General features: G+C 46.9%; 1 protein-coding gene across 1 annotated transcript; it reads left to right on the forward strand.

Moving 5' to 3' along the window:
- The first annotated feature begins 111 nt into the window (after window positions 1-111).
- Window positions 112-25059, forward strand: mix23 (mitochondrial matrix import factor 23). The gene is made up of 5 exons (XM_052054316.1): window positions 112-210; window positions 7466-7591; window positions 17231-17377; window positions 17463-17522; window positions 24425-25059. Exons 1-5 carry the CDS (start codon window positions 133-135, stop codon window positions 24473-24475), a joined length of 462 nt encoding a protein of 153 aa, XP_051910276.1. The 5' UTR covers window positions 112-132; the 3' UTR covers window positions 24476-25059.
- The last annotated feature ends 643 nt before the right edge of the window (window positions 25060-25702 follow it).

Here is a 25702-nt window from a genome sequence, read left to right on the forward strand (position 1 = left end):
ATTAAACTTAACAGGGTAAGTTTTTCTACTGACAGCACAAATAAAATATTTTGAATCAAATATTTGATTCTAATGTGTTCAAGTGAGCAGAAAATAGATAAATCGACACAAAAGGCTTTGCGTTGAACACCCATGAGTGAGGGGACCGCTTGGTCCACTATGGCGGCGCCCGACGGAGCATTGAATTGTGAGGACTTTTCCATGTTTCAGGTAATTGGAAAATATTTTTTGTTCGTTCTGATAAGCTTTCTTGCACTCGGTAGGTGACCTTCAAGGATCCAACTCGAGACAGTTTCGAGGTCGTTCCTTTTTTTCGACATAATTCATCCACATTGACCCATTCCGAACCGAATGGATCCCGAGTCGAACGTTCATTGAAGAACCCTGGAAAGTGAATGCGGAGATATGTTTAGCAATTCCCTATACATGTTTGAAGGTAATTGCTGACGTACAACGAATGAGAATAACAAGTCCACACGTGAAAAATGCGAACGACATCCCCTTATCTTAAACCCCAGGAAAGCAAGGGAAACAAACAAACAAACAAACAAACAAACAAAAAACGTCTCGGGGAAAAAATGAGAATCCTTGAATAGGGACCACAGATGGGCGAATCCCCGTTTCGGAATGCCCACGCTGCAATGGATGCCAAGTGAGCAGCAACACATTATACGGTTCTATACAATGCAAATTAGAGAGCGTGAGAGTCCATTTGTATAGATTCTCACGCTATTATATATAAAATTGCTCTTCACTAGTTTGGTGAGGGTTTTTTTTTATCAATTTGGAAGTCTCATTGTATATACGCACCCATTCCGATTTGGTACGATTGTTACAGTAACAGCATTATTTTTTGTGGTGTGTCAAACTGAGTGTGTGTGTGTCTGTGTGTGCTCGCCAGAGAGAGTGAGAGAGAGGAACCTTATAAGAACAAAAGCAGGTCTCTGCCATCCTTAATTGTCTAATCAAATCTTAATTGATGAATCATAAACACGATGCAAGCAGTGGGATCGCGGGCCTGTGTGTGTGTGTGTGTTAGTGCGCTCTGCTCAAGCGCAACGGCCCACGTGGAGCATTTTTCTTCATGTATATGTTAATTGGTCGCTACTTCGTGGATTTTTCGTTTATCGTGGGTGGTTTGGTTTGGTCCCTGTTGTGTCTTGAAATGACGAGGCACACACACGCGTTTTCTATAATGTATTCGACCGTCGAGTTGCACGAGTTCCTCGTGGGGGAATTGTGCTTAGGCTTCCCAGGTAACATTTCACACATGCGCAGTAGATGGCAATACAAAGTACGGGAAGTCAATGTGTCCAAACAACATACAAATCTATGATGGTTAATACACCACATTACCTCCCCCATTAGTTTAAAGATACATAACAATTTCACATCTCCTTATCCATCATACTGCATAACATTTCTTCAATAATAAACAAGTGAACATATTTCAATTACGACATCACAATCAATCCCTGTAACGTAAAGGGCGTTGTGCTGTACGTCCTGAACGTCTCAAAGCTACTGTCTCTGGCACAAGTGGTTCAGGCGGGTCTGATGCAAAAGCTGGTGATGTAGGAATTGTGGACTCCAGTTCGTCAAAGTCTTTCTCCTGCTCAGCTGACTGAGTCACACTTTCAGGTCCAGGATCTAAAATGTCAGGTGGGTATCGAAGACGCAGCTGGTCTCCATGGCGCCTGTATACCTGATCAGTTTCACCTTGCACATGGTATGACACTGGTCCGGTCCGTTGTGTCACTACTCCAGGGATCCATTTGGGATGTTCTCCTACTGTGTTGCGGAGATAAATGGGGTCATCCACATCAAACTGTCTTTTGGCAGACTGACGATCATGTTCCTCCTTCTGTTGATACTGTCTCCTCCTCACCGTCTCAGAGATGCTCGGTTTAAGGAAATCCAGCCGTGTTCGTACATGTCTCTTTAAGAGACAAGTCTGCTAGTGACTCTCCAGTTGTACTATTTGGTGTTGTGCGATAACGCAGTAAGAAGTGTGAAATCTTATCCTCAACACTCAGGATCTCTTTTGCAAGCTTCTTCATGTCCGCCTTGAAGGTTGCGATGCATCTCTCAGCGAGTCCATTTGTAGCAGGATGCTTCGGTGCTCCAGTAGTGTGCAAGATTCCGTTCCTTTTCATGAAGAATTGGAACTCATCCGACATGAAGATTGTGGCGTTGTCAGTGACGATTTGTTCGGGTACTCCTTGTGCTACAAACAGTCTTTTAAGCCTTGTGATGGTGGCTGCTGAGGTTATCTGTGACATTTTGAAGACCTCTAGCCACGTGGAGTACGCATTAACCACTATATTAAACATGTGACTCATGAATTGACCTGCAAAATCAGTGTGAATCCTTCTCCATACCCCTCCAGGAAACTCCCATGGGTGCAGTGGAACATGGCGTGGCATGCGTTGTTCTAGCTGGCACGTCTCACACTGCTTGCAGACCTTCTCGACGTCCATGTCAATATTTGGCCACCAGACATATTGTCGTGCAATTGTCTTCATTTTTACGATACCAGGGTGTCCGTCGTGGATCTCTTTTAACACTACTCATCTCATTTTCTCTGGCACCACTACTCTTGTTCCCCACAGAACACATCCCTGTTCTACAGAAAGTTCATCTTTCTTTCTGTGAAATACCCTGAAATGTTCGGGAATTTCAGTTGGCCACCCTAACTGGATGTATCTGTGTAGTAGTGAGAGCTCGGTGTCTTTGCGTGTAGCCTTTGATATTTGTTTTGCACTTAATGGCGCCTCCTCCAGGTGCTCACAAATCAGTGCGTTGAGAGAAGCAGTTATTGTCTTTGTACCATCGTCCATTGTCTCAGGCAGGGGGATACGGGATAGCCCATCTGCATTACCGTGCTCCTCCGATCGCCTGTAGGTAATGTGATAATCATAAGCAGACAATATGATTGCCCATCTCTGTATGCGTGCTGCTGCCATCGTTGGTAGTCCCTTGCATTCTCCGAACAGCACGATCAGAGGCTTGTGGTCGGTTAACAATTCGAACTTCCGCCCCCAAAGGTATTGGTGGAATTTCTTTACTTCGCACACCAGACTCAAAGCCTCCTTTTCTATTTGTGAGTCGTTCTTTTCAGCCGGAGAAAGCGTTCGAGAAGCAAAAGCGATGGGATGTTCTTTCCCGTCAGGCGTCGTGTGCTGAATGACAGCTCCGATCCCATAAGCAGAAGCATCACATGCAAGTGTAAGTGGCAGGCGCGGGTTGTAATGGGTTAATATATTTTCACTTGTCAACAGTTCTTTACAGTTGTTAAACGCGCTCTGCTCATCTTTACTCCATTTCCACTTAGTTTTCTCCTTCAGCAGTCTGTAAAGTCGAGCCAAAACGGTACTTTGGCATGGTACAAAGCATCCATAGTAGTTCACGAGACCTAAGAAGGCTCTTAGCTCTTTAGTGTTTGTGGGTGCTGGAGCATCATGAATGGCCCTGATCTTATCTTTGGACGGGTAGACTCCTTTTCCATCCAGCACGTGCCCTAGGTACTCTATTTGCGTCTTACCAAAGTCACACTTTGTCCTCTTCACTCTCAGACCATTCTCTTTCAGCCGCTGAAGAACTCTGTCCAGGTTCATTAGGTGCTCGGATTCGTCTCGGCCCATCACGAGCAAGTCATCGAGGTAGACCACCACATTGAGGTCTTTCATTAGATTCTCCATTATCCTTTGGAAAATACTGACAGCAGAGTTGACACCAAAACACAGTCTATTGTACACAAAGAGTCCTTTGTGTGTATGGATCGTAGTATACTTCTTTGAGTCGTCTTCGAGAAGAATTTGTTGATAAGCTGCAGCCAAATCAATTTTTGAGAATATTTTCCCACCACAGAGTGTGGCCAACACCTCCTCAATGCGTGGTAGTGGATATGTCCCTGTGTTAATAGCTTGGTTCACCGTTATCTTGTAATCACCACACAAGCGAAGCCCACCATCCTGCTTGGGTACTGGAACCACTGGAGCCGCCCACTCACTGTACTTGACGGGGGTGATGACGCTATCTTTCTCAAGTCGCTCCAGTTCTTTTTCTACTTTTTCTTTCATGGCAAAGGGTAAAACACGGGCTTTGTGAGATTTAGGGACTGCAACAGGCTTGACGGATATTGTTGCCTTAATGTCCTTTAATGTCCCCAACTCATCTGTGAAAACATCATCATGTTTTGCGAGTACATCTTGGATTGACTTGGTTCTTGGAGATGCATGCATTTTGTTCTTCTGTGACAGTTTTGATCATTTCCCAGTTTAACTTTATTTTATCTAGCCACTCTCGTCCGCAGAGTGACGGTCCTTCAACTCCCACAACTATCAGTGGCAAGTCAACAGTCTGATTTTCATACTTCACTTTAGCCATGAACTGTCCTTTTACAGGGATTGTCTCTCCTAAGTAGCCTTTTAGTGCTACACTACTTCCCTCTAGTGGTATACGAGAGAATGATCGTTCATACACGTTTTCAGAGGTAATGCTGACTCCTGCTCCAGTGTCAATTTCCATTGGAACCTTCCTTCCATTTGCATCAAAAATGGCCCTATATGGTCTACGGCTGCCATTAGCACAATACACGTGGACATGGAACATGGGAACATCATCATCTTTCTTTTCATCAGTTTGCACATAGCCAGTCATTTTACTAAATTTTCTCTCATTGCTTATCTTCTTCCCCCTTTTCTTGCTCTCATCGTCAGATACAGGCGCTCGAGCCCGACATGCTTTCTGAATGTGACCAACTTTACCACACTGATGGCATTTTGAAGTCTTGTAGAAGCAGTCACTTGCACTATGATTCATGCCTTCACATCGGTAGCATCCATTTTGGTGTGTGGGTGAGCGTCCTCTCCTTTGGTTTTCCTTAACCTTGTGTACAGGTGTGGCGACATCTTCACCTTTCCTCAACTGCTGCGCATCCCGGTGGGCAGTCTCCATGTTGACGGCAAGCTCCACGGCTCTCGCAAACGACAGGCCATCCTCTGAGAGTAGGCCTCCGAAGCAACACCGCTGACGAAGCCATCACGGAGAGCCTCGTCCAGTCTGTCCCCGAAATCACACCTTGTAGCTAGTTGACGTAGCTCAGCGGCATATTCTGTAACCGTCTGGCTGTTCTTCTGCACACATTTTCGGTACCTGAAACGCTCCGATATCACCAACGGCTTGGGCTCATAATAATTCCTCAATATAGATACAATCTCTGCAAAAGTCTTGTCTCTGGGCTTGGCAGGTTGCACTAAATTACGGAGAAGTCCATACGCTGATGCGCCCAAAGAGCTCAGTAAAACGGCAACTTTCTTGTCGTCGCTGACATCATGCGCCTAGAACAGCAGTTCCATGCGTTCCACATAGGCCGACCACGATTCATTCTCGGGTTTAAACTCGTCCGGTCTTTGAGAAAAGTAAGCCATCTTACCTCACTAAACTTTAGAGTAATGCCTCCTAACCTAAAATCGACTTTTACTCGTCGCCAGATGTTGTGTCTTGAAATGACGAGGCACACACACGCGTTTTCTATAATGTATTCGACCGTCGAGTTGCACCATTAACCTCGTGGGGGAAATTGTGCTTAGGCTTCCCAGGTAACATTTCACACATGCGCAGTAGATGGCAATACAAAGTACGGGAAGTCAATGTGTCCAAACAACATACAAATCTATGATGGTTAATACACCACAGTCCCCATTAACCGCGATAAATGAGGGATTACTGTATGTATTACATTAAACCACAAGAGGGTGGTTAGGCCTGTATTGATACTTCAACATTGGGGGTCACTGATACAAATAAGTGACGTTGACTCTGACGTACGCGACATAGAAGAAGCGCCACATCTTCTAATTCCGAAGTTCGCGGAGTTCTTTAAAAGTGACACAGACGATGAAGATGTAGTGATTAGAAGATTTTGTTTGTCGGATTGACACTGATGGTTCGGTAAACTTGTTAGCATGTTTTTTATGCGCTTGTGATCTGAATAACTCTTAATATGTTACATGTGCAGACCAGACATGTTCTTCATTTGTTGTTTATGCGTCATGTAAAGGTAGCACATTGTACACTTGATTCCCCCCAAAATGCAATTTATAGTCCACTGCAATTTATACCTGTTTTTTTCTTCTTTATTATGCATTTTGTAGTTTATAATAATAATAATAATAATGCATTTTATTTAAAAGCGCCTTTCATGCCACCCAAGGACACTGTAAAAACAATAAGAAAATACAATGTAAAAAATTGTAAACGAGATGTTGTATAAAAACAGGACATAAAATCATAAAAACATAGGAAATGGAAGAGCTATGTGTTGTAGGCAATCCTGAACAGGTGTGTTTTTAGTCGGGACTTGAAAGTGGAAAGAGGTGTGCAGTTTTGGAGGTCCGGAGGTAGGTTTATACTCAGAATCGACTTGTAGTCCGAAGATGGTAGATGATTCGTAATAAACTATCCACAACAAAAAAAAATCACTGTCCCAGAAAATTTGAATCATACTTAATAAGACGATACAAAGAAAGGAGTTTGAGAAATGTTGGGCAACCGAAAAGTATAAACATGAAAAGTATGTAGATGTACAGGATTCAATACTTAGCCGGGGCACCGGTGGCATCGAATCGATCAGTGTGTGGCACTGCTCAGGTGTTAGAAGATCCCAAGTTGCTCGGTGGTGGCATTCGGTATTTCTGCATTGCTGGGTCTGGCATATCGGAATCTTCCTCTTAAACATGATTTGCATTGTATTCTGTTTTTATTTAATGATTCGCACAACTTCCGAACTTCGCTGGAGTTGGGTTTGTAGATCGGTTGCTCTAGGTAGTACCGTACTGGCCCGAATATAAGACGTATTTTTTTGCATTGAAATAAGACTGAAAAAGTGGGGGTCGTCTTATATTCGGGGTCTAGACATAACCATTCACGACGCTATATGATGCCATATATCATTGAAGCGAATGCTGAATTAGATTCCCCAGGCCAAAGTGAACTCCTGCCACGAGGAATAAAAATAAAAATAGCGGTAGCACGAAGAAGAAAAATAAAAAAGTAGCGGTAAGAAGGAAAAGAGAAGAAAATAATAGAAGAGATAAGAGAAAATGGAGAAACGTAGTGACAATCTGGAGAAAAGTGGGTCGAAGATTGGCCAGGTTAACCGGCAGCTGAGATGTTATAATGTAATTTACATTTCAAAAACCAGAAGCCATTCATTTATGAATGTGATTGCACTTTAGATCTGAATGAGGCAAAATAACATGCCTTTTCTCTCAAATATATTGTTATAATCATTGGTTTCAGATGTACTGTTATTATTTTCTGTATAAAAATTAATTTGGTGTTCAAAAAGTATTTTTTCAAACTTGAGTCTTGAAAAAGAGGGGGCCATCTTATAATCAGGGCCATCTTATATTCGGGCCAATACGGTAGTTTCTTTCAGCTCTTTCGTGATGTTTTTCAGGAGGTGTTGAAGCTTATGCGCACCATGGACGATCGCATCGTCCACGCTCTGAACACCACCGTGCCCACGGTCTCCTTCTCAGGCAAGGTGGACGCTACACAAACGTGCAAGCAACTGTATGATTCGGTGAGTGCCAATGTGCATATGCGTGTGTGTTTGTTAAACGTTAATGTACTGTTATCGCTACGTGTTAGATACTACGAGTATGTTAACGCAGGTCAACAGCAAGCCAAACTCTCAAACTTTATTCATGAGCCAGGAAACTGAGCGTCTTGCTCCTTTATTGCGGTCTTCTTGACGGCGTACAGTGAACAACTGTGACATCAGCTCAATGAATTGTAGAGTAAAACTGAAATGAACAGATTTAAAACGTGCATTAATATTGTTTACACAAGTACAACACAAATCGTCAGGTGTTTAACAAAGGACATAATTACAGCTCAAAATGTGACAAACAACGATAAACAATGCATTTTCGCAGCACCTTCACATGCTAATTAGCTTGTTAGCACCGATTAAGCATCGTCGCTACGTCGTTAGCAGTACTCTGAGCTAGCGAGTTTCCAATAACAACAATTGAGGGAAAACAATCTCCGAAACACATTTCTAAATTATGACAAATACGAGCAGACTGACAGCCATTGCTTTCGAAGGTGAAACGAAAGGAATATAAAAAAAAAGGAGGACCAGTTGCAACGACCACGGTCAGGCTTTCTGTAATGACTCGTCTGATGAAACATGGCGTCTGCGACCCACACTGGACCGCTATCACTAAATGAATATTCTAAACAGAATTACTATTAATGAAATGGCCCAAAACTTTTACTGTGGGCAGAACAGTTAAGCTTTTTCAATTCAAAAGGCTTAACGTGCATAAAATCCAATATATCGGGGTGATCGTTCGAATATTTTCGAAGGTTGAGGTTGGCATGAGTTAGCTTTGGGCGATATGGACAAAATTATATGTCATTGTTAAGCCCAGATATCTCAATATTGATACAATAAGGAGTTTACACACCCAATTCCAATGATGTTGCGATATTTTATGAATGTGTTAAACATAAATAAAAACAGAATTTACCCCCCAGGACATGTCATGTATGTGTATGTGGGTACCCGCATAAAATGGGTAAACAGTATTTATAATTAACATACAGTATGTGTGACAAATATTACTGCAGTAGATGTATTTACATACATCTTTATTTATAAAACCATGTACAGTAATTAACATTTATCAACTTTGCTTTCTGGGAGAGGTAAAGGGGCTTGTGTTGGTGGTGTAGAAAAAGGCTCTCTTGACCCGTACTGACTTCACTAGGTTCACTCGGAGACTCGGAGGCCCTGACTGTGTAGCCGAGGTTTTTAATTTGGAGCAAAACACGGTGATGACGTTCGTCTTGTCTTTTCATGAGTTGAAATAGGTTTAAGGTTTCTTTTTTTTATCAGACTACAGTCTTCTTTTAGTGAGGAAAAAAAATCTCATACTTGGCTGACAGTTTTGGTCGTCAGGTCAGCCTTCGTCTGTCACTCCTTCCTTGTGACATGTCTTGGGGGGGGGGGGGGAGGTCCTAAACGGTCAGGAAACCTTCAAAATAAGGCTCCCCAACCCCTATTCAAAGCTGCGAACCACCCCCTTGCCACCGTTGAAGTGTCTCAGGTGTGTGAGAGCATGTAATCCCCCTTTTGCCTGTTGATGGTGCCATCTCTGTGGAGGGACAATGGGGCTTACTTTCACCTACAAACCCTGGACTCATTGCTTCAACAGCAACAAGGTGTTAAGATTAAGATATCCTTTATTTGTCCCACACTGGGGAAATTTACAGCCTACAGCATCAAGAATGTGGGTAGAAAGAAGAAAGAAGAAAAAACAAACAAACACCGTTCAATTAAGTGCAATATAAATACAACATTGATAAATCGCAGTGCTATTTGTTTTTCACATCATTTAATTATTATTATTATTATTATTGTTATTATTTTTATTCAGGAGCCTGACAGCAGTCGGTAGGAATGAGCGTCGGTATCTCTCCTTCTTGCAGCGTGGGTATAACAGTCTCTGGCTGAAGGAGCTACCTTGCGTTGTCAGGGCGGCCGGATGGGGTGGGAGGGACTGTCCATCATAGCTTTTAGCTTAGTTTAGTATCCTGATGTTGCCCACCTCCTCCAGACTGTCAAGGGAGCAGCCCAGGACAGAACTGGCCTTCCTGACCTGTCGCTCCAGTCTCTTTCTGTCCCGGGCCGAGATGCTGCCTGACCAGCAGACAATGCCATAATGGATGGCCGAGGCCACCACAGAGTCATAGAAAGTCTTAAGGAGCGACCCCTGAACCCCAAAAGACCTCAGTTTCCTGAGTAGGAAGAGTCGGCTCTGTCCTTTCCTAATCAGGGTGTCCGTGTTTGTAGACCAGTCCAGTTTGTTGTTCAGAAGAACACCTAGGTCATCGTAGGTCATTGTAGAAGGTCATCAGTGCTGGTGAGGACTGTTTCCTGCAGAAATCCACAACCAACTCCTTCGTTTTCCTAGAGTTGATCTGGAGGAGATTCTGCTGGCACCAGTCCACAAAGTCCTTCGTCAGTCCCTTGTACTCCCGATCGTCCACCTCTGTAATGAGGCCAACAATCGCAGAGTCATCTGAGAACTTCTGAAGGTGGCAGTTTGGAGTGGCGTGTCTGAAGTCCGAGGTGTAGAGGATGAACAGGAATGGAGCCAGAACAGTCCCCTGCGGCGCTCCAGTGCGGCAGAGAAGCCTGTCCGACTCACAGCTCTGCAACCTCATGTACTGCGGCCGGTTTGTGAGGTAGTCTATGATCCATGCCGTGAGATGGTGGTCCACTCCGGCGTTCTGCAGTTCGCCTCCCAGTAAGTTGGGCTGGATGGTGTTGAAGGCACTGGAGAAATCAAAGAACATGATTCTCACAGTGCTCCCAGCCTTCTCCAAGTGTGATAGCACTGAGTGGAGGAGGTAGATAATGGGGTCTTCCACGCCAATGCCAGGCTGATAGGCAAACTGCAGCGGGTCCAGTGCCGAGCTCACCAGCGGTCGAAGGTGGGCGAGGACGAGTCTCTCCAGCGTCCTCATCAGGTGAGACGTCAGCGCCACCGGTCTGTAGCTATTCAGCTCCTTAGCGTGGGGGGTCTTGGGCACTGGGACCAGGCACAAAGTTTTCCACAGCTATGGAGCTCTGCCCAGCTTCAGGCTCAGGTTGAACATGTGCTGGATAATGTCACACAGCTGGTCAGAGCAGGTCCTGAGGAGCCGGGAACTGATCTTGTCTGGACCTGCTGCCTTCCTCACATTCATCTTCCTCAGTTGGTTCCTCACCTGCTCTGTTGTGACAGACAGCCAGGAACCAGGTGACAGACTGGGTTGTTGAGAGCTGGTCGAAAGAGGAGGGGGAGGAGAAGAAGTCCTCAGTGAGAGTGGGTGCAGTTGGTTGGGGGGAAGGGACAGACGACTGGTTGAAACGGTTGAAAAAACGGTTCAGTTCATCTGCCCAGTCCTTGTCCTTCTCGGTCAATGTCTTTGGGCCGTCGTGGCCTGAGATGGGCCCCTCCAGACACCAGTGACATTGCTGGCCTGTAACTGGTAATCCAATTTCATCCCGTATGTCATCTTCCCCTCTCTGATCTTTCTTCTCAGCCAAATCTGCACGGCCTTCAGCGCCTCTCTGTTTCTCGACATAAAAGCTCTCGTTTTCTCCTTCAGGAGGGCCTTTATGTCAGGATTAATCCATGGTTTGTTGTTGGAAAAACACTGCACAGTTCTGGTGGGTACGGTGTTCTCCTCAAAGAAGTTTATGTAGTCCGTGATGGTGTCAGTGAGTGCATCAATGCCCTCCCCATGAACCTCGCTGAAGAGTTCCCACCTGGTTGTGTCGAAGCAGTCCCGCAGAGCATCTTCAGCTTCCGTGGACCATCTCCTGACCATTCGGGTCACAGTTGGCTGCCTGTGCACGAGGGGTTTGTACACATGCTCGAGAAATACCAAGTTGTGGTCTGCTCTTCCAAGAGGGGGGTTTATATGCCTCCTTCGTATTGGCATAAAACAAGTCCAAAATTTTATTTTCTCTTGTGGCACAGGTTACATATTGCGTGATGGTTGAAAGGGAGGATGACAGAGAGACATGGTTGAAGTCCCCAGAGATGATCAGCAGGGCGTTGGGGGACTGTGTTTGCAACCTGTTCATGACAGTCATCAGGGCATCACACGCTGCATCACCATTAGCCGACGGGGGGACGTACACTGTCACAGCTATGACGTGTGAGAATTTCCTCGGGAGATAATGGGGCCTGAGGCTAATGGCTAGCAGCTCAATGTCCCAGCTGCAGAGTTTGTCTTTGATCATGATATGCCCCGGATTGCACCATTTTTCGTTCACAAAAACAGCTAGTCCCCTACCTTTTCTCTTTCCACTCCCTTCATTCCTGTCTGCACGTATGAGTTGGAAGCTTTCCAACTCGGCATGTGTGTCCGGAGTGATCGCTGTTAGCAACGACTCCGTGAGTATCATGAGGCTAGCCTCGCGGTACTCCCTTTGATGTTGCGTAAGCGCCGCCAGCTCATCCATCTTGTTAGGGAGCGATCTTGCATTCCCCATGATGACGGATGGGAGGACATGTCTGTACCTTCTCCTCCTTGTCCGGCGGTCCTTCCCGGCTCGACACTCTCGTCTCCTCCTTTTCAACCCGCGTTAGCCCCCCATGCTAACAGCTGGTCCTTACTGTAAACAATGGTGTGTGCTATCGGGATCTCCGTTCACAGGATACGTAAAAAGATAAAAGCAAATAAAGGAGATGAGCAGAATGTAATGTAAGTGAACCGTAGTGCGGTGGTACCACCCAGTTACAACTGTGAGACAATGTGCAAAGTATCAAGCCGAGCTAAAGTGATCAGTGGTCGAATACAATACGATGACAGTTTGTACAGTCGGTGCAGAAATTCTTTCTCCATTGCGAGACTAATAAAGGTTTTCTTAATCTTAATCTTAAAATCATTGAACCATTTTAGAGTGACCGTATTGTGATGGTATTTGTTGTACAAGAAGAGTGACTACATCAGGGAATGTTTAGGGAGTTAATGGCTTGAGGGAAGAAGCTCTTTAAGTGTCTGCTGGTTTTGGTGCGCATGGATCTGTCGCGCCTGCCTGTGGGGGAGTAGCTGGAAACCTCATGCAGGTAATCCTCTCTCGTACATCAACATGAAAACAACGCATGAAAAATCTTTCTGCAAAATGGCTGCCGATATGGCTTTGTTTTTATTTTTTGATTACTTTTTTTGTGCTAACAGTATTTTGGAGAAAACCTTGAAGCACCAAAGCTGCAAAACGAGAAACGAGAAGTGAAAACGGATTACAGTACAATAATTTGCAAATCATGTTCAACCTTTTAATTAATTGAATACTCAACAAAGACAAGATATTCCATGTTCAAACTGATATATTTGATTGGTTTTAGCAAATAATCATTCACTTCGAATTTTATGGCAGAAACGCATTCCCAAAAAAGATTGGACAGGTGTCAAAAAAGACTTATAAGGATGACGAACGATGATCACACACCTAATTGGGTGCTCACCCATTGACTGGATTTAACTGTCAATGAACTTAGCTTGAGTTGGACACATGAATCGTGGTGACAATTGATCATTGTTTTGGTACATCAAGTGCCCTAAAGCGTTAAAAATAAATATGTATATATAAAAATATCCTCGTCTCACCCCCCCTCGGGTGGTGTCCGTCCCTCATTCAGCTCGGGTCCTCTACCAGAGGCCAGGAAGCTTGAGGGTTCTGCGCAGTATCCTTGCTGTTCCCAGCACTGCACATTTCTGGACTGAGATGTCCGATGTTGTTCCTGGGATCTGTTGCAACCACTCATCTAGTTTGGGGGTCACTGCCCCGAGTGCTCCGACCACCACAGGCACGACTGTCACCTTTACCTTCCAGGCTCTCTCCAGCTCCGCTCTGAGCCCTTGATATTTCTCGAGTTTCTCGTGTTCCTTCTTTCTGATGTTTCCATCACTTGGGACCGCTACATCCACTACTACGGCTTTCCTCTGCCCTTTATCTATGATCATGATATCTGGTTGGTTCGCCATTACCATCTTGTCAGTCTGGATCTGGAAGTCCCACAGGATCTTCGCTCTGTCATTCTCAACCACCTTCGGAGGTGTTTCCCATTTTGACCTTAGAGTTTCCAGTCCATACTCCGCACAGATGTTTTGGTAAACTATGCCAGCCACCTGGTTATGGCGTTCCATGTAGGCTTTCCCTGCCAGCATCTTGCACCCTGCAGTTATGTGTTGGATCGTCTCAGGTGCCTCTTTGCACAACCTACACCTTGGGTCTTGTCTGGTGTGGTATATCTGGGACTCAATGGCTCTGGTGCTCAGGGCCTGCTCCTGAGCAGCCAGGATGAGTGCCTCTGTGCTGTTCTTCAGGCCAGCCCTCCCTAGCCACTGATAGGACTTCTTGAGATCGGCCACTTCAGTTATGGTCCGGTGGTACATCCCGTGTAGGGGCTTGTCCTCCCATGATGGTCCCTCTTCCAGCGCCTCTTCTACTGTTCCCCATTGTCTGAGACATTCTCTGAGTACGTCATCCGTTGGAGCCTTCTCCTTGATGTATTCATGGAGCTTGGCTGTTTCATCCTGGACAGTGGCTCTCACACTCAATAGTCCCCGGCCTCCTTCCTTTCGGCTTGCGTACAGTCTCGGGGTGCTGGATTTGCGATGGAACCCTCCATGCATGGTTTACTAGCTTTCGGGTCCTAACGTCCGTGGTCTGAATCTCTTCCTTTGGCCACCTTATTATTCCTGCAGGGTATCTGATCACTGGCAGCGCATAGCTGTTTATTGCTCGGGTCTTATTCTTGCCATTGAGCTGGCTTCTTAGGACTTGCCTCACTCGCTGGAGGTATTTGGCCTTAGCCGCTTTCCTTGTTGCCAGTTCAAGGTTGCCATTGGCTTGTGGTATACCGAGGTACTTGTAACTCTCCTCAATGTCTGCTATTGTTCCTTCAGGGAGTGAGAGCCCTTCAGTGCGGACTACCTTTCCTCTCTTAGTCACCATCCGACTACATTTCTCAAGCCCGAATGACATCCCGATGTCACTGCTGTAGATCCTGGTCGTGTGGATCAGGGAGTCTATGTCCGTTTCGCTCTTAGCATACAGCTTTATGTCATCCATGTAGAGGAGGTGACTGATTGTAGCTCCATTTCTAAGGCGGTATCCATAGCTTGTCTTGGTGATTACTTGGCTTAGGGGGTTCAGTCCTATGCAGAACAGCAGTGGGGAGAGTGCATCACCTTGGTATATGCCACATTTGATGGACACTTGGGTAAGTGGCTTGCCATTGGCTTCAAGTGTGGTTTTCCACATCCTCATCGAGTTCGCAACGAAGGCTCTTAGGGTCCTGTTCACCTTATACAGCTCCAAGCATTCAGTGATCCATGTATGTGGCATCGAGTCATAGGCTTTCTTGTAATCAATCCAGGCTGTGCACAGGTTGGTACGTCGGGACCTGCAGTCTTGTGCGACTGTTCTGTCAACCAGGAGCTGATGTTTGGCTCCTCTGGTATCTCTACCAATGCCCTTCTGCGCTTCGCTCATGTATTGATCCATGTGTCGACTTATCTTAGCCGCAATGATGCCTGACATGAGCTTCATTGTTGTGGAGAGACAGGTTATTGGCCGATAGTTGGATGGGACCGCACCCTTTGAAGGATCCTTCATGATCAGGATCGTTCGCCCTTCGGTTAGCCATCCTGGGTGAGTACCATCCCTCAGCAGCTGGTTCATTTGTGCTGCTAGGCGCTCATGGAGTGCTGTGAGTTTCTTTAGCCAGTAGGTGTGGACCATGTCCCGGGCCTGGTGATGTCCAGTTCTTCATATCTGAGACTCTTTCCTGCATGTCTGCCACTGTTATGGTAACTGGGTTCTGTTCAGGGAGGTTGCTGTGCTCCTCTCTCAGGGTCACCAGCCATTGTGCACTGCTCTTATGTGCAACCTCCTTCTCCCATATGCCTTTCCAGTACCTTTCAGTTTCCAGTCTTGGTGGGTCAGCTCTGTTGTTAGGACCCTGCCACTGAGCGTACACTTTCACAGGTTGTGTTGCGAACAGCCTGTTTATTCGTTTGGCCTCATTCTCTTTCGTGTCCCGCTTTAGGCGGCTGGACAAGGCTTGCGGCCTTTGTTTGGCAGTTTCGAGTGCTTCAGGTATGGTCATCTGGATGTACCTCTCGGGTATCAGCCTTTTCATCACACCTCTCTGGGCCTCCGTCAATTAACTCACATCTTTCCGGGCCTCCTTGATTTTAGCCTCCAACCGTCTTTTCCATGGTGGGTAACGTATCTCGTGCCTTCCATGGTTGCTCTTATAGCCAAGCATCTCAAGGATCACTGATGCTGAAGCGTATATCAGCTCATTGGTTTCCGTGATCGTTACGGTAGGGATCGCCCTCAGTGATGCATTCACACTTTCCATTAGACATTCAGGTGGTACTTCACATAGCCGTTGTAATCAGTTTCGAGGTTGCCCAGCTTTCATTCTTGACATGATCTCAGCTTTCAGGTCAGTTGCTGCCTCGCTCAGCATTTCACTCATTGGGGCTGGCCTCCCAATCTCATCATCTGCATTCATTGGGGCTTGCCTCCCAATCGCTGGTATGACCTCCTCCTCTGATCTGGCAGCCTGGGGCCCTTCACCATGGAACCTGCGTTGTACTTCATCAATCTCAAGTTGTGACAGCAGTTGCCGTTTGTGGATATTGGAACACTGAGTTACTAGTTGTTTCGTGGTCAACCGTGACTGTGGGTTTCGAAGTAACCATTCAGCCCACATTCTCTGCATGTAACCCCTCTGACTAGGGTTGCTTGAGTAGTAGCATTCCAACAGAGCCATGTTATCGCATCTCACCCATCTCCGCTTTGTTCCAGTAGCCCATTTTTTATCAAGGTGGTCTGGTTCCCCAGCACCTGACGCAGACCTTGTTTGGCCGGGCGACGTCTGAGCCGGCATGTCATTCATTTTATTGTCTCTCATCATTGTATGAGGTAGGCATTAGCGTGAAGGATCTTGCCCAAGGACCCACACTGGATGGTGTTATGTGCTCATTTTTTGCCCCAAGCTGGATTCGAACCACCGTCTCCCGTATACCAAACCGATGCCTTACCAACTGAGCTATCCAGCCGCTATATATATACTAGCTGGTTCGCCGCCCTCCGGGCGGCTCATCAGCTAGTTCCTGCAGAAGGCTGGTAAGGTGGTGGTTCACCGCCCTCCGGGCGGCTCATCAGCTAGTTCCTGCGGAAGGCTGGTAAGGTGGACCTTCGGCCCCCAAAAGTGTTGTTGCTTGGTTCAACTTTTTGTTCATCTTCATTGCTTATCGCGAAAATAAAGAGATGTTTAGCTCTACAAATAACTAACAATTTCATTGCAATGCTTGTGGGTAGACAACATTTCTTCGCTAAGATGCCCGCGCGATCATAGTGAGCCACTGCCTGAGCGGCGCAGTGGCGGCGCGCAGTGGCGGCGCGCAGTGGCGGCGCGCAGTGGCGGCGCGCAGTGGCGGCGCGCAGAGGCGGCGCGCAGCGGCGCGGTGAAGTAGGTACGTTTTGAAAAGGGACAGACGGAAGGACAGACCGCGTGCGGGACGACGCGCAATATATATATAAGATATATATATATATATATATAGATTTTTTTTTTTTTTTTAATGAAGCATTTTGGACTGTTCTGTTTGAATGCCCATCCTTGAAACGCAGATGATGGAGGCCCATCTCAGCCGGAACAAAGCCATCAAGGGGTGCATCACGCACACGTCCGAGGTGGTGGCGCAGCTGCGAGAGGCAAGAGCAAAAGACAGTGCCGACATGACTCTCATCAAACAGCTCAGGAAGGAGCAAACCAAAGTACACTTTTTGAAGAAAAAAAACATTCGCACACTCATGATTTCCGCTTCGGGGTCACGAATCAATCTTTTTTTTTTTCCTCCAGCTTAAGCTTATGCAGTCAGAGCTGAACGTTGAGGAAGTCGTCAATGATAGAAGTCTGAAGGTAAGAAATTAAATAAAATCAACTACCATCATAATGTAACCAACTCACGCAATATTACAATATACGGGGCTTTAAATCACTGCGTGATACAAAACTGTTGACCACATAACTTTGGATCGTACATACTGTCCAGTTGGTCGTTGAGAGACGAGTGACCCTCCTGAGTTTTTCGAGATCAAAGCTTTTGAGAGACGGTTTTAAATTTAAACTTGCAAGTGAAAACTCAAACTCATTTCACAACAAGCAGTAATTCTTCCAAAAAGAGGCTTCAAGCTGTTTTGTGACACTCTCAGCTGAACGATCGTGTCTAACTATATGCCAAACAAAGAGAATGGCCATAAAATCTTCGAGGTTTTACCAATGAATTTCATAAGTAGAGGTACCACTGTATATTTTTGTATGTACGAGATCCAAATTTGAAACAAATTTTGCATAAAAATGTCCCCTTTTGGACACATTGACTCCCATTATAAATGCCAATTTTCAATTTTATGTACCGTATTTTCCACACTATAAGAGGCACATAAAAGAATTCTATTTCCTCAAAAGGTGACAGAGTTTTATAATCTGATGTGCCTTATATATAGATTAATGTTAGGATTTATCGGATGCAGTATTTAAAATGTTCTGTAAAGTGCTTTGTTACAGCTGCAGCGGTTGTGAAAACACTTTTAAAATGGTGCATTCATTGAACCCCTCCGTGAGTCGTCACCTTACCGTGGTGGAGGGGTTTGTGTGTCCCAATGATCCTAGAAGCTAAGTTGTCTGGGGCTTTATGCCCCTGGCAGGGTCACCCATGGCAAACAGGTTCTAGGTGAGGGGCCAGACAAAGCACGGCTCAAAGACCCCAATGATGATTACGATAAATGGATCTCGGTTTCCCTTGCCCGGACGCGGGTCACCGGGGCCCCCCTCTGGAGCCAGGCCTGGAGGTGGGGCTCGTTGGCAAGCGCCTGGTGGCCGGGCCTACACCCATGGGGCCCGGCCGGGCACAGCCCGAAGAGGCAACGTGGGTCCCCCTTCCCATGGGCTCACCACCCATGAGAGGGGCCAAAGGGGTCGGGTGCAATGTGAGCTGGGCGGCAGCCAAAGGCGGGGACCTTGGCGGTCCGATCCTCGGCTGCAGAAGCTAGCTCTTGGGACATGGAATGTCACCTCTCTGGCAGGGAAGGAGCCCGAGCTGGTGTGTGAGGCAGAGAATTTCCGACTGGATATAGTCGGACTTGCCTCCACACACAGCCTGGGTTCTGGTACCAGTTCTCTCGAGAGGGGTTGGACTCTCTTCCACTCTGGAGTTGCTCACGGTGAGAGGCGCAGAGCAGGTGTGGGCATACTCATTGCCCCCCGGCTCAGTGCCTGTAAATTGGGGTTCACACCGGTAGACGAGAGGGTTGCCTCCCTCCGCCTTCGGGTGGGTGGACGGGTCCTGACTGTTGTTTGTGCATATGCACCAAACAGCAGCTCAGCATACCCAGCCTTTTTGGAGTCCCTGGAGGGTGTGCTGGAGAGTACTCCTGCTGGGGACTCCCTTGTTCTGCTGGGGGACTTCAATGCTCACGTGGGCAATGACAGTGAGACCTGGCGGGGCGTGATTGGGAGGAACGGCCCCCCCGATCAGAACCCGAGTGGTGTTTTGTTATTGGACTTCTGTGCTCGTCACGGATTGTCCATAACGAACACCTTGTTCAAACATAAGAGTGTCCATATGTGCACTTGGCACCAGGACACCCTAGGCCGCAGTTCGATGATCGACTTTGTAGTTGTATCATCGGATTTGCGGCCGCATGTTCTGGACACTCAGGTGAAGAGAGGGGCGGAGCTGTCAACTGATCACCACCTGGTGGTGAGTAGGCTCCGATGGTGGGGGAAGATGCCGGTCCGTCCTGGCAGACCCAAACGTATTGTGAGGGTTTGTTGGGAGCGTCTGGCGGAATCCCCTGTCAGGAGTTTCAACTCCCACCTCCGACAGAGCTTTTCCCATGTTCGGGGGGAGGCGGGGGACATTGAGCCCGAGTGGACCATGTTCCGTGCCTCTATTGTTGAGGCGGCCAATCTGAGTTGTGGCCGTAAGGTGGTTGGTGCCTGTCGTGGCGGCAACTCCCGTACTCGCTGGTGGACACCAGCAGTAAGGGATGCCGTCAAGCTGAAGAAGGAGTCCTATCGAGCCTTTATGGCCTGTGGGACCCCAGAGGCAGCTGACGGGTATCGATTGGCCAAGCGGGCCGCGGCTTCGGTGATCGCCGAGGCAAAAACCAGAGCGTGGGAAGAGTTCGGTGAGGCCATGGAAGCCGACTCTGGATTGGCAGACCTGGGTGGTAGTCCCTCTTTTTAAAAAGGGGGACCGGAGGGTGTGTTCCAACTACAGAGGGATCACACTCCTCAGCCTCCCTGGTAAGGTCTATTCAGGGGTGCTGGAGAGGAGGGTCCGTCAGGAAGTCGAGCCTCAGATTGAGGAGGAGCAGTGTGGTTTTCGTCCCGGCCGTGTAACAGTGGACCAGCTCTACACCCTTAGCAGGGTCCTTGAGGGTATGTGGGAATTCGCCCAACCAGTCTACATGTGTTTTGTGGACTTGGAGAAGGCGTTTGACCGTGTCCCTCGGGGAGTTCTGTGGGGGGTGCTTCGTGGGTATGGGGTACCGAACCCCCGGATACGGGCTGTTCGGTCACTATACCACCGATGTCAGAGTTTGGTTCGCATTGGCGGCAGTAAGTCGGAATCGTTTCCAGTGGAGGTAGGACTCCGCCAAGGCTGCCCTTTCTCGCCGATTCTGTTCATGACCTTTATGGACAGAATCTCTAGGCGCAGCCGAAGCGTTGAGGGGGTCCGTTTTGGGGGCCTCAGTATTGCATCCCTGCTTTTTGCAGATGATGTGGTGCTGTTGGCTCCTTCAAACGGGGCTCTCCAACTCTCACTGGAGCGTTTCGCAGCCGAGTGTGAAGCGGTTGGGATGAAAATCAGCACCTCCAAATCTGAAACCATGGTCCTCAGTCGGAAAAGGGTGGAGTGCCCCCTCCGGGTCGGGGAGGAGATCTTACCCCAAGTGGAGGAGTTCAAGTATCTTGGGGTCGAGTGGGGGCAGGAGGGAGCGGGAGATCGACAGGCGGATCGGTGCAGCGTCTGCTGTGATGCGGACGTTGTATCGGTCTGTCGTGGTGAAGAAGGAGCTGAGCCAAAAGGCGAAGCTCTCAATTTACCGGTCGATCTACGTCCCAACCCTCACCTATGGTCACGAGCTATGGGTCGTGACCGAAAGAACGAGATCCCGGATACAAGCGGCTGAAATAAGTTTTCTCCGCAGGGTGTCCGGGCTCTCCCTTAGAGATGAGGTGAGAAGCTCAGTCATCCGGGAGGGGCTCAGAGTCGAGCCGCTTCTCCTCCACATCGAGAGGAGCCAGATGAGGTGGCTTGGGCATCTGATTCGGATGCCTCCTGAGCGCCTCCCCGGTGAGGTGTTCCGGTCATGTCCCACCGGGAGGAGACCCCGAGGAAGACCTAGGGCACGCTGGAGAGACTATGTCACCCAGCTTGCCTGGGAAGGACTCGGGATCCCCCGGGGAGAGCTGGAAGAAGTAGCTAGGGAGAGGGAAGTCTGGGCTTCCCTGCTAAAGCTGTTGCCCCCGCGACCCGGCCCCGGATAAGCGGTAGATGATGGATGGATGGATGGATGGATGGATGGATGGATGGATGGATGTCATTCATTGAAGGTGTGCCTTATAATGCGGAAAATACGGTAATCCTGATGGGGTTTTTTCCGTGCATTTCCCGTGATTTTGGTGTTCATTTCTACATATGCGATTAAAACATACGAACAAAAAAAATCATTCTGTGAAACACAATAATTTTGAATTTCAATTAAAAGAAGACAGAGGTGATACTGTTTGGTCCCATTGGCCCTTGTACATACCATCCGCAGTGATTTTTAACTTGACCAGCAAATTGGTGCCGTTGTTAAATTCAGCTTCTTTCATCTGAGACAACTGGCTAAAGTAAACCCGCTCCTTTCTCATGAGCACCTTGAGACAGTAATTCATGCCTTCGTCACATCCCCGCTCGATTACTGCAGTGCACTTTACTTTGGAATCAGCCAATCCTCCATAAAGCGTCTCCAGCTGGTCCAGAATGCTGCTACTCGCCTCTTGACTTGTACTCGTAAGAGGGAGCCCATAACTCCTAATCTGGCATCCCTTCACTGGCTCGCTATACATTTTAGAGTTATTTTCAAGATCCTAATATTTGTTTTCAAATCTTTAGATGGCCTCGCGCCACCTTACCTCTCTGAGCTCATCCGCCCCGACGCACCTGCCCGGCGGCTCAGGTCTGCGGACCAGACATTATTAGAAGTACCAAGAACTAAACGGAGGTTCAGAGGGGATTGAGCCTTTTCCATTGCTGGTCCCTCTCTGGAATGACCCCCCCACTGAACATTTGGCAAGCCCCCTCGCTGCCCATCTTTAAAACCCGCCTCAAAACTCTCTTGTATTCTTTGGCATTTGACTCGGCATGATTTTATCTTAGTTTTACTGTTTGGTACCTTCTACCATCTTTGTTCCTGATTTATTGCTTTATTGTAGGGTATATGTTAGTTGCTCCATGTACAGCACTTTGTATGCGGCGATGGCTCTATAAATACAGTTGAGCTGAGAGTTGAGAATAACCACCAGGTAGTGCTGCAGGTTAAGTAATGATAGCGATTACATTGCATCAGTGCTCTTTCAGGGAACAAAACATTCCGCACACTGCTCGCAATTTTTGCAGATGGCTGGGTTACTAAGTGTATTTTTGTGCTTTTGCGTGTGTGTGCTTGTGTGTTGTTTGGTTCGTGTAATAGGCAAGTGTACTTGTCAGCGACTGCACTCTGGTCAAACAGATGGATTTAAATTCCTTTGTCCTTATCAAACCATGTTACCAAAGCAGGTTCGAGAAACCCGGTGAGAGCAAATCGCTACCGTTGAATCCTTTGGGGGATTTTTTTTGGTCAAGCATGCACCGATATTTCCCATTTTCACAAAAACAAAACAAAGTCAAGTCAAGTCAACAGTATTTATAGAGCACTTTCAAACAGCCATCGCTGCTTACAAAGTGCTGTACATGGAGCGATTTAACATATACAATGAACAGTAAGACGAATCAGTAATAAGTACTAAGTAATAAGGCGGTAGAAAGCACCAAGCAGTAAAACCAATAGCAAATCTAAGTCATGCTGAGTCAAACGCCAAAGAATACAAGTGAGTTTTGAGGAGGGCTTTAAAGATGGGCAGCGAGGAGGCTTGCCGAATGTTCAGTGGGAGGTCATTCCAGAGAGATGGACCAGCAACAGAAAAGGCTCGATCCCCTCTGAGCCTCAGTTTAGTATATAAACCTAAAAACCTAAAAAATAGTAAAATAAACCTCGCTCCTCCGAGAAGCTAACGGAGCAATTTACCGGTACATAATCCCTCACTTGTCAAAAAGCGCCAACAGATCGGCTCAAATGCACAACACCAATTGCAGACAACTAAGAATGAAGTACCGTATTTTCACGACTATTCGACGCATCGTACTAATGGCCGCAGTCTCAGTAATGCGTGACATTTCTGTATTTTACACATACACAGGACGCATCGTACGAATGGGCACAGTTTTACAGTGGTAAAACATACGCCAGCTTAAACATACGGCATGCATGCGCGCACTCTAACACGTTAGCTTGAAGCATACGGTAGCACGGCAAGACATACAGATAAGATAAAAACACGTTTTTAAAAAGGCAACGAAAGCAGAACTGAGTTTGGGTGTATTTTATTTAGCCATCGTACAATGTTCTCATGTTTTTCGATCAATCATCACCCAGAAATCCATCAAAGTCCTCATCCTCTGTATCAGAAGCAGAGGACTGCACATCTCGGTTGTCATTGAATGCATGCTAGTGTGAGTTGCCACGCATTGCCGAGCGGAAAGAAAGAGTACCAACAGCAAAGTCAACATTTCTCTCGTGTGAAGCTTTCCCACATTTGAAAGTAAAGAACAGAGCGAAACATGGTGGCAGCGCGTGTGTGTGTAGAAAGAATTGAACAATTGTGCAAGTACCGTAATCCATCAAAAACGCCGCGTTCCCTCTCGTTGTTGCGTATTGTGGCGTAACTCGCCAAGCGCTGCCTCTCACTCTTTGTAAAGTTGTGTTTGCCACCGATCATCCATTGTTCCCATGCCGTTTGCAACTTTACTTGAACGCCCGGTTGATGCCAATGTCCAGCGGTTGGAGTTCTTTAGTCAAGCCTCCGGGAATAACGGCAAGCTCAGAGTTCATTTGCTTGACTTTTTTTTTCACCGCTGCTGTGAGATGGAGGACGCATGCCAAAAGCATAACCGGTGGCTTTAAGTTTGAACTGAGCTTCGTAGGCGTGTCTTTTTGTCGAATTTATTTTCAGGGGTTCTTAGAAACCAAAACCGGAGTTGTTTTGCAACAATGCACATTGCCACACTCTATACAAGTGTTGGTACTGGCTTGAGGCGTCCACTTACACGCGCACCCTTCACCATTGGCGGACTAGCTTGTCTGTCCTCTCTCTCCCTCTCTCGCTCTCGCTCTCTCTCCCTCTCCATATATGTATATATACACGCCCACCCTTCCCTGATTGGCCGACTTCTTTCATGCCTGGCCACCGTCACTTCCGCCTTTTCTCTATATAAACAGCGTGTCGGCTGTCAGTCAGATTTTGGAACTCGGCGCATATAAAGGACGCTCCGCACCATAAGGCGTCCTGTCTATTTTGGAGAAAATTTAAGACTTTTAATGGCGCCTTATAGTCATGAAAATACGGTACTTTTCTTCCTATCGAGCCATGGTCCACAAAAGGAAATAAAACCCTTGCTAAACTCTTGAGAAATTGTCACAGTCTAAAATCTTCACTCTCTGTTTCAGGTTTTTAACGAAAGGTGCCGAATACACTTCATGCCTCCCAAGGTGAAATGATGCTCAGTTCCATCCAAATCACTGAGGCCGATCCAGAAACTGTGACCATGCTACCGCCATCTTGGCTCCAGAATGACTGCTCAGATGCCTCTCTCTATCACTCATTTCCGTCGTCGATGATTGTGTTTTGAATGACCTTCCAGTTTTATGTTTTGTTTGGGGGGCGGAGGGGTTCCCCAAAAAAATATACTGTACTGCACTGTTTCAAAGACAGTCCGAGTGTGCAGGGAGGATGCATTTTATCAAGCACACCACCAGAGTGCAGTCGCGCATCAACAGGAGACTTCTGGCATGCTTTTCCACTCTCAATCAACTCATCCTACCCAACTGATGCCCAACCGGTGTGCCATGGCACATTCGTGTCCTACATCAGGAGTGCCATGGGAAATTTTCTACCTAGTTTGTCTGAAAATGATTCTTCCTTTCACACAAATATATCTAAGTCGAGCTTTGCCGGTGAGATCGTGACATCCAGAAAACGCACTTCCATGAGATGGCAGAAAGTACTGTTGGATCAATTCTTGCAATTAACACACAATAAATCATGGCTTCCTGCAAATAAATCAGCTTGGTGTCCAATTCAACCGGGACCAACCGAAGTCAATTTGTGAGTAAATTAAGATGACATTATCATTTTTTTCTGTTATCATATTTCTTTCCAGGTGGCAATTTGGCAAATATGCTCCAATTTGATTTGGCAATCCACGCACACACAAACACACAAAAAGCGTCATTCAATAAATAAGGTGAACTTTTCGGTATAGGGACTTCTAATTCAGATAGAAGCTTCCCGGGACTTTTTTGTTTGTTTGTTTGTTTTTCGCTGCCACTTTGTCCAAGAGGATGTTTCCTCCCCAGACACACTTTTTATGCACGTCCGCTGGCAAAGGTACCAGTGGCGACCCCCCTTTTTTTGGGTGCTTTTCAGGATGCTGGGGCTTAATTCCAGGGAGCTCAGGCTTACATCACCCATGACACTTCGGATTTTGCCACAGACACCTGCCCAACGCAGGTGTCCTTTGCCCAGCCACAGTTTGACGTAGACCAGGGGTCAACAACCTTTTTGAGAGTGAGAGCTACTTCATGTGTCCTGATACTGTGAAGGGCTACCAAATACAGATACATGCCTGAAATAACATTTGTACAAATTACATTTAATAATACTGTATTGGATAGATACTGTAGCTAGATAGCCAAATAGGTAGATGTAGAATTGATACTAATGCC

The sequence above is a fragment of the Hippocampus zosterae genome, chromosome 20, assembly GCF_025434085.1.
Source record: "Hippocampus zosterae strain Florida chromosome 20, ASM2543408v3, whole genome shotgun sequence".
Taxonomy (NCBI): Eukaryota; Metazoa; Chordata; class Actinopteri; order Syngnathiformes; family Syngnathidae; genus Hippocampus; species Hippocampus zosterae.